This window comes from Magallana gigas, chromosome 10 (genome assembly GCF_963853765.1).
Source record: "Magallana gigas chromosome 10, xbMagGiga1.1, whole genome shotgun sequence".
Lineage (NCBI taxonomy): Eukaryota > Metazoa > Mollusca > Bivalvia > Ostreida > Ostreidae > Magallana > Magallana gigas.
The window spans coordinates 37,300,981-37,310,742 of record NC_088862.1 but is presented as its reverse complement, the minus strand read 5'-3'; the positions used below and the strand labels follow the sequence as shown (position 1 = coordinate 37,310,742).

The 9,762-nt window shown below is 37.6% G+C and overlaps 1 protein-coding gene across 1 annotated transcript; it reads left to right on the top strand.

Annotated features, from left to right (window-relative positions):
* Positions 1-2,285: 2,285 nt before the first annotated feature.
* Positions 2,286-8,612, top strand: LOC117683724 (uncharacterized). The gene is made up of 4 exons (XM_066073713.1): positions 2,286-4,089; positions 4,983-6,029; positions 6,522-6,604; positions 6,951-8,612. The coding sequence occupies exons 1-3, from the start codon at positions 2,445-2,447 to the stop codon at positions 6,587-6,589; spliced, it is 2,760 nt and encodes a 919-aa protein (XP_065929785.1). The 5' UTR covers positions 2,286-2,444; the 3' UTR covers positions 6,590-6,604; positions 6,951-8,612.
* Positions 8,613-9,762: the final 1,150 nt, after the last annotated feature.

The window sequence follows — 9,762 nt, the reverse complement described above, 5'->3', positions numbered from 1 at the left end:
CCAGGGTAAGGGGGAGAGCCAGTCATAGACCACAGTCAAATACTAAGGTAGGGTGAGAGGGAAAGTCAGTCATAGGCCACAGTCTAATACTCAGCCAGGGTAACGGGTAAAATCAGTCATAGTGAACAGTCAAATACTCAGCCAGGGTAAGGGGGAACGCCAGTAATAGGCCACAGTCAAATACTCAGCCAGAGTAAGGGGGAAAAAGCTAGTCATAGACCACAGTCAAATATTCGGCCAGGGTAAGGCAGAAAGCCAGTCATAGACCACAGTCAAATACTCAGGTAGGATGAGGGGGAAAGTCAGTCATAGGACACAGTCAAATACTCAGCCAGGGTAAGGGGAAAATCAGTCATAGTGAACAGTCAAATACTCAGCCAGGGTAAGGGGGAAAGCCAGTCATGGACCAGTCAAATACTCAGCCAGGGTAAGGGGGAAAGTCAGTCATAGGCCACAGTCAAATACTCAGCCAGGGTAAGGGGAAAATCAGTCATAGTCAACAGTCAAATACTCAGCCAGGGTAAGGGGGAAAGCCAGTCATGGACCAGTCAAATACTCAGCCAGGGTAAGGGGGAAAGTCAGTCATAGGCCAGAGTCAAATTCTCAGCCAGGGTAATGGGGGAAGTCAGTCATAGGCCACAGTCAAATATTCAGCCAGGAAAGCCAGTCATAGGCCACAGTCAAATACTCAGGTAGGGTGAGGGGGAAAAGCTAGTCATAGACCATCAGCAAATTGTCAAGTGACATCAAATATAATGTGTTGCTATATTTTAACATATTTGATAATTAGGTGAGAAGGAGAAGAACAGTACATGTATGAGAGAGTAAATATTGAGAGAGAGAGAGAGAGAGAGAGAGAGAGAGAGAGAGAGAGAGAGAGAGAGAGAGAGAGAGAGAGAGAGAGAGAGAGGAGAGAGAGAGAGAGAGAGAGAGAGATTAAAATAAAAGAGAGACAAGGGCAGATGTTTAGCAGAGAAAAAGAGAGAGAGAGAGAGAGAGAGAGAGAGAGAGAGAGAGAGAGAGAGTGTGAGAGAGAGAGACCAGTGTCATAGAGAGTGGGTACATGTTTAGCAGTCTCTCAATCCCTATTCCCATTTTCTCTCTCTCTCTCTCTCTCTCTCTCTCTCTCTCTCTCCAGAGAAAGCAAGCATGTATGAAAGCAGAGAAAGGGTTATAGAATGAATTAAGGAATGGGCTATAAGCTTAGCAAGAAAAGTCTGAGATATATACAGAGAAAAAGAGAGAAAGCAAATGAAAGTAGGAGACAAGGATATAAGTTAAGTCAGAGAGAGAGAGAGGGAGAGAGAGAGAGATAAAGTTAAGCTATGAAACTTTCTTTCTTAGTCAGAGAAAGCAACCATGTGAAAAGCAGAGAAATTTTGAGAAAGATGGATAAAGAATGAAAGAAGGAATGAGAAACGAGATCAAGCTAAGCAAGAAAATTCTGAGGTACGGTATATACAGAGAGATAGAGAAATAGAGAGAGAGAGAGAAAGAGAGAGAGAGAAAGAGAGAGAGAGAAAGAGATTTAAAGAAAAGAATCAATGGTACATGTTAAGCCTCAGAGAGAGAGAGAGAGAGAGAGAGAGAGAGAATTCTTGTCTGGAAAATGTTCTAGAGAGTAAGAAAAGGATAGATGGAGAGATAGAAAGAAAACAAGATAACATGTTTAACAGAGGTCAGAGAGAGAGTGAGATATAATTCTCTCTCTCTCTTTCTCCAGAGAAAGCAAGCGCATATGAAAGCAGAAAAAAATAGAAAGAACTAAGGAATGTGAAATAAGCTAAGCAATAAAAGTCTGAGATATATACAGAGAGAGAGAGAGAGAGAGAGAGAGAGAGAGAGAGAGAGAGAGAGAGAGAGAGAGAGAGAGAGAGAAAGTGTAAGAAAAGAAACAAGAGTACATGTTAAGCCACAGAGAGAGAGAGAGAGAGAGAGAGAGAGAGAGAGAGAGAGGGGGGGAGAGAGAGAGGGGAGAGAGAGAATTATGTTGGGAAAATGTTCTAGAGGGCGAAAAAAGGATAGAGAGATAAAAAGAGAAAACAAGATAACATGTTTTACAGAGAAGGTCAGAGAGAGAATTCTCTCTCTCTCTCTCTCTCTCTCTCTCTCTCTCTCTCTCTCTCTCTCTCTCTCTCTCTTATGTCAATCATATTATTGTTGGGCCATTTCTCTCTTATGTCAATCATCTTATTGTTGGGCCATTTCTTTAACAAGTTGAGTCTTTCTGTAACCAGAGCCATATTGATGAATCATTATTTATATGAATCATTATTATCTTTGTAGATAATGATATATTATTACATTAAAGAAACATGTTTTAAATGAAAAAAATTCATATAAAATTTGATATTGATAAGTGGAAAGAATGTAGATGACTTCATTTAAAACACTTTATTTTTAATTAAACAGGTTGTGATTTTGAGACCTAGTCCCTCCACACAATGGAAACAGCAAGCACTCCATATAAAGTACATAAGTGTTCTAAGTGTCCGGGGGACACAGAGTACTATTGTGTATCGTGTCCATGTGATCTGTGTCCCCAGTGTAAAGAGAACCATGTAAAAGATCTCCAAACAATAGACCATGATGTTGTGTCACACCGTGATAAAATCAACTACATCCCAACACAAGAGATCTGTGTGAGACATCCTAGCCATGTTTATATAAAGTACTGTGAACCTTGTCAAGTTCCTGTCTGTTACCACTGCAGAAAACATAGAAATCACCGACAATTAGTTGTTAGAAGAGCTTACAGGACAAAGCAACAACAACACAGAGGAACCATTCACACCATCAGAAGTGAGGCTCTCTTTTACAGACCTACTCTCCTGCCACGAATCAAAACAGATTTCAAAACCTGTCGCACAGAATTCTCCCTCTATCAATCACAGATGTTAACAAAGGCCCAGACACTTAAGCATCTCATTGACTACATACAAAAAGATTTCATGTGTAATGTCTTCTGTGACTTTGATTTCAAACACAGATGTTTAAAACAGAAGAAAGAAATGATCATACATATTGTCAGCCTACAGAGATATGTATACATATATGAACAGAGAGTAATCAGACCGCTACAATTCCTCTCCTCCATAAAGACAGCCCTCCCCCAGATACATCCTACACTCCACACCAGCCAGCTCTCCATGACTGAGTCACTCAACAAGGAGGATGTGATGGAGTCACTGAGTGCAATCCAAATCACAGAGAGAGGAAACCGACGCGTAGGAAACCAGTGTCTGCTGAAACTGACGTCTGGTCCTGAGCTCCATCAATTTCTCATAGTGACAGATGTTGATCATTGTTCTCACATATCCTGTGTGACATCAGACCGGGTCTGGGTCAGTGATGATAGAAACAATCTCATGTTGACAGACACAACAGGTGTCCCTCTACATCGTGTGGTGGATTCATGTAATGGTTATGATATAGGATTACACACAGTGAACAGTGAGAGTGAACTGATTTATATAGATAGGAATTATAACATCAACAAACTGTCAAAGGATATGGAAACAACCACCACATTTATAGAGACAACAGACTCTACATGGGAACCACTGTGTGTGGACTGGTCCCCGTCCACTGGGGATCTACTGGTCGGGATGTATAACTATAGGACAGGCAAGGTAACCCGGTACAACCAGAGCGGACAACTGACACAAACCGTACAACATGACAACACAGGACGGGAACTGTATAGTTACCCTCGCTATATAACAGAGAACAACAATGGGGATGTCGTGGTGTCTGACAATGACTATGAGTCTGGTGCTGTAGTGGTGACAGAGCGTGGAGGAAGACATCGTTTCTCTTACACAGGACATCCATCAGGATCAGTACTATATCCACGTGGAATCTGTACTGACGCGCTGTCACACATCCTGGTGTGTGATGGTAGAACCAACACAGTACAGATTGTGGACAAGGACGGTCAGTTCCTGTCACATCTACTGACAGAATCACAAGAGATGGAAGAACCACGGGGCCTGAGTTATGATGTCAACACTCACCGTCTCTGGGTCGGATCATTGGACAACAAGGTGTGTGTCTACAGGTATATCACCAGACTGGACGCTCTGACAGGTAAGTCTGAGTCATTATCATTGATGTAGTATATATGTCATAATGTGTTAGGTATCATACAGGTTTCAATGAGATCTAACTATACCTTAGTTAATTTTGTTATATCTCACATATTAAATTGTTAATTCAGTATATATCTATTTCATTGTGAATGTAATTCATATATTATACTCTGTCCTGAGTTTTTGCTTTCACCAATATTTGCTTAATATTTCAATAATAGTAAATACCTTTGTGCTCAATCTACGTTCATCCACTAAATATGAAAAATGTCCAGATTATCTGTTTTGAAACGCCCCCTCTACCGCTCCAGGTTTCAATACACATCCAAAAATTGAAAGTCTACGGGGATTTTGCATTGCAACAGCCATTAATAAGCCCAGATGATAATGCTAAAAAATTGCGCGATGTATTCCGAATGGAGAAAAGATGTAAACATTACAAATCTCCATAAGAAAATTGTTTTCGTTCCTGTGAAATTTTATGAGTGAAAAGGGATAATTGTTCAATGAAGATATCTTGGATATATTCCCTTTCATCGATTTCAATTGTATTTCTTTCACAGGTATGTGTATTTTTATTAAAAATCATCAAAAATTGATGGAAGCAATAACAGACTATAGTTATATATCCATGTAATTGTTATTCATTAAAGAATTGCATGTATGTACATGTTACCATATGTATAGTTTATTACTTTTATATCTATTTATGCTCAAACTTATTTATTAATAAATGTAAACATTATCATGGTTATGAAATTAAGATATACAAGAGAAATTCATTTAAAGTATTTAAATGAGTTTGATAATTACTTTAATCAGAGTATTTAATTAACTTAATCTACTCCATGTAACAATACAGGATTAGAACTCTATGTTTGATGTTTGTAGATCAAAGTCGTGTGATGGAGTCACTGAGTGGAATCCCAACCCCAGGGACAGAAAAACCACAGCAAGGAAACCAGTGTCTGCTGAAACTGATGTCTCCCCCCGAGTTACTTGACTCTCTCACAGTGACGGGTGTTGATAATTGTTTACACATTTCCTGTGTGACATCAGACCGGGTCTGGGTCAGTGATGATAAAAACAATATCATCTTGACAGACACAACAGGTGTCCCTCTACATCGTGTGGAGCTTTCATGGAGTAATTTATATGGAGGATTCCACACAGTGAACAGTAAGAGTGAACTGATTTATATAGATGAGGAATATAACATCAACAAACTGACAAAGGATGTGAAAACAACCACCACATTTATAGAGAGAACAGACCCTACATGGAGACCACAGTGTGTGTACTGGTCCCCGTCCACTGGGGATCTACTGGTCGGGATGAGTTATATGCATATAGAGACAGGCAAGGTAACCCGGTACAACCAGAGCGGACAACTCACACAAACCATACAGCATGACAACACAGGACGGCGACTGTATAGAAAACCTCGCTATATAACAGAGAACATTAATGGGGATGTCTTGGTGTCTGACTTTGATGAAGACTTTGATGAAGACTTTGATGAAGACTTTGATGTAGACTTTGATGAAGACTTTGATGAAGACTTTGATGAGGACTTTGATGAAGACTATGGTGATGACTATGGTGATGACTATGTGCCTGGTGCTGTAGTGGTGACAGAGCGTGGAGGAAAACATCGTTTCTCTTACACAGGACATCCATCAGGATTAGGACTATATCCACGTGGAATCTGTACTGACGCGCTGTCACACATCCTGGTGTGTGATGTTATAACCGACACAGTACAGATGCTGGACAAGGACGGTCAGTTCCTGTCACATCTACTGATAGAATCACAAGAGATGGATGAACCACGGAGCCTGAGTTATGATGTCAACACTCACCGTCTCTGGGTCGGATCACGGTGGGACAACAAGGTGTGTGTCTACAAGTATATCACCAGACAGGACGCTCTGACAGGTAAGTCTGAGTCATTATCATTCACATTAATTAGATATAGCTAACTAAGACACACAGTCTGTGTTAATTATCAGTCAATAAGATACATGTAAGACATGTTTATCTGTGTGATTGTTTGTCAATATAAACAGCTCATTGTTACAGGGTTAGCTGTATCTACCAGTCATTGGGATTCATTGTTTGTTTGTCTAAAATAAAAAGAAATTGAATGTATTTTATAATAAGATGTGCAGTCACATGTCATTCTAATTACATGTAGTTAATTAATATAACATGTCAGCGTAATTAATAAACCAGATATTAATATAGTGACACATGTATTTGTAATTTGTTTTGTTACGAGTACATGTGGATTGAAATGATTCAATTAATTATATAACTATTAAAGCATGTGTCAATGTAAGTAGGTTAAACTTATTTGTCGATGTAGCTCTGTCTTAGATATATATATACTGTATGATGTTGATTCAGCTAATTAATCTCTTGTTGTAGATGAACACAGACCCCGTCCTGATGAGGAGGCCATGTTTAGCTCAACATCAGCCGTAGAATGGAGATAGCTTGGATATTGACAGGTTGTAAATGTTTCTGTACAAATCTAGTCTGCTCTCCAAACCACACATGTTGTTTGTCACTTTGTTCAACATCTGCAGCTGAAATTGAGCTGTGTATAATTCACATGGACTGTAATACTGACTCCTGTTTATTTCACACTTTGTGTTCATCCAAACATGGCTGTCTGCTGCATACATGGTTGTCTGTTGCATACATGGTTGTCTGTTGCTATATGTGGAATAAAATTTAATGGAAATCGACTTGAGATATAAATAAGATAATAATTAATTAATAACATGATAATTAATTAATAATATATATATTATAGTGTTTAGATTTATACTTGTGTCTTTTTTTCACCATTAGATATGAAGAATGTTATGGAATTCATACAAACATTGTGGATTCCTGACCATCTGATGATTTTCCATTTATTATAAAGTATCCAACACAGTTTATGGTGGAGTCAGACCAAATATTTCCTGAAGAGGCAGACACCAGTATCTTATTCAGTGATGTAACAGACCGTGTGTTTATAGCTCTACACAAACTTATTGAGTGATGTAACGGATCGTGTGTTTAAAGTTCTACATAAACTTATTCAGTGTTGTAACGGACGGTGTGTTTATAGCTCTAATACAAACTTATTCCGTGATGTAACGGACTGTGTGTTTATAGCTCTACACAAACTTATTGAGTGATGTAACGGACTGTGTGTTTATACCTCTACACAAACTTATTCCGTGATGTAACGGACCGTGTGTTTATAGCTCTACACAAACTTATTCCGTGATGTAACGGACCGTGTGTTTATACCTCTACACAGACTTATTCCGTGATGTAACGGACCGTGTGTTTATAGCTCCACACAGACTTATTCAGTGATGTAACGGACCGTGTGTTTATACCTCTACACAGACTTATTCAGTGATGTAACGGACCGTGTGTTTATAGCTCTACACAAACTTATTCCGTGATGTAACGGACCGTGTGTTTATAGCTCTATACAGACTTATTCAGTGATGTAACGGACCGTGTGTTTATAGCTCTATACAGACTTATTCAGTGATGTAACGGACCGTGTGTTTATACCTCTACACAGACTTATTCAGTGATGTAACGGACCGTGTGTTTATAGCTCTACACAGACTTATTCAGTGATGTAACGGAAGTTTTTTTATAGCTTTACATGAACTGTTGTTCTGGGAAAATGATTTCTCAGACAACTGGTTTTTAAAATGAAATTTCTCATCAATTATACATGTATCTTGGTTTTCTTACATGTTGAATAATTAGTTGATTCAAAAATTTTATGTCTTCTTATACAATTATTCAATATTGTACACCCTTTTTTTTCCCCTTTGATGTCTGTCAACCTGAAGTATATGAAAGTATTTTTTGAGAAGTTCAAATACATACAACTATTGTAGATGCATAAATGTTTGATCAATGTTTTAATACTTTAAAATTAGTAATTATAGCTGATAGAAATGATATTGATCATTGAACTGAGTTAACATGAAATATAGGGATGACTAGCTTTTATAGGTGTACACATCTACAGAATTCCACCTTAATTTAGTCAGTTAAATATCACATTGCTAAAATCTAATTCATCTGTGGCAAAGCTTGTCTAATTTGTTTACATTTATCCTAAATATTAAAAATTGAAGTATTAAGTAAATTTAATGTTGTTCGAACTCAAGTACAAAATGTTTCTATGCCCCCCTGTACACAATCTGATTAAAATCAGCTGTTCTGATACGCTACCGCGTTCGAAAGTGGTAGCATATCAGAACGGCTGGTTTTAATCAGATTGCCCTGTACAACAACAGTTTATTAATGACATTTCTTGACATGAGAATACTATTGATTTTAACGTCATCTTTAAAGTCAAGTTAGCTTTTTTAACATTGGTGCAGTCTTTTTGTGTGCACATATACTGCATTTTTGCGCTTCATGTTATGTTTTTTCCCAAGTAATCTTATTTATGATTCACATTTGATGTATATGAAAGTGAATATTAAAATACATTCAACTATCCATATAGTTATATCTTTTTATTAGTCAGACTCTGTGCAGTTTACAAAGAACAAGGAGACAATAATGGATCAAAATAATCATCTGAGTATTGTGTATCTCCCTCAGTATGATGGTTTATCAGGTATAAAAAACAGGATATGTATTTTATAAACAAAATGATTTGATTTTGAAAGGGACATAACTCCTCAAAAATCTATCATATCAAATTTCCCTGCAATCATGCATGTCTATACTGTTTTTTTAACGACAATAAAATTATAAATTGACATGTATAGAAAAATGATGGAATTAGTAATTACTGGTATTATGTACATTTACTCGTCATACTTTGGTCCACCACGGCCCTTTACGGAGACTTTACAGCCGCTCTGGGTGAGGGCCCTGGTGCCCGTTACACTCGCCTGGTTTCTACAAGAGCATCCTCCTACTTTGTCGTGCCTTTGTTCATCGTTCTAGGACGTAATGCAGATTTTCTGAAAAAAAGCGTTTTATTAAACAGTTTATGAATTTAGGATTATATTTCACCATGTTTGGGTAGAATTTTATTTTAAAACGCTCATTTATGGTAGAATGGTGTTATCAACAATACAAACATTTTAACATCCCCAACACTCGGTTCTCAGATCAAATCCTTTAAGAAAATACATACATTTGACACTCGAACTTGAGGCGGGACCAGGCTCTTCCAACAAACTTGCTATCTTTGAAATCAATTCATTTACTCTCCCAATCCTAATATATAGTAATGGGTACATTGTACAAGTCATATAAATATATTTACATATACCTGTATACAAACGGTGAAACCGTAATAGTAAGCAAAGCTAGATTCATATGTTCGTGAGGAATGGATAATCTCAAAAACTTATGAATATATAGATTTTTCAAAGTTCAACAAATTAAAGAACTATAGATTATATAATTGAACATTGTCTTTTCGTGCTAAGATTTTCGAATCGAAGATAATATGTTACATTCTAAAAGGTAGTGGAACCCGTTTTTAATGTGATCTATTTTACAGTAAATAAATTACAAACTCTTTTATGCCAATGTAAACTGTTCCACCGACCGACCTCTATTGTGAGACGGTGAATATCGCAATACATGTTATTCGAGATTTTCTTGGTAATCGATC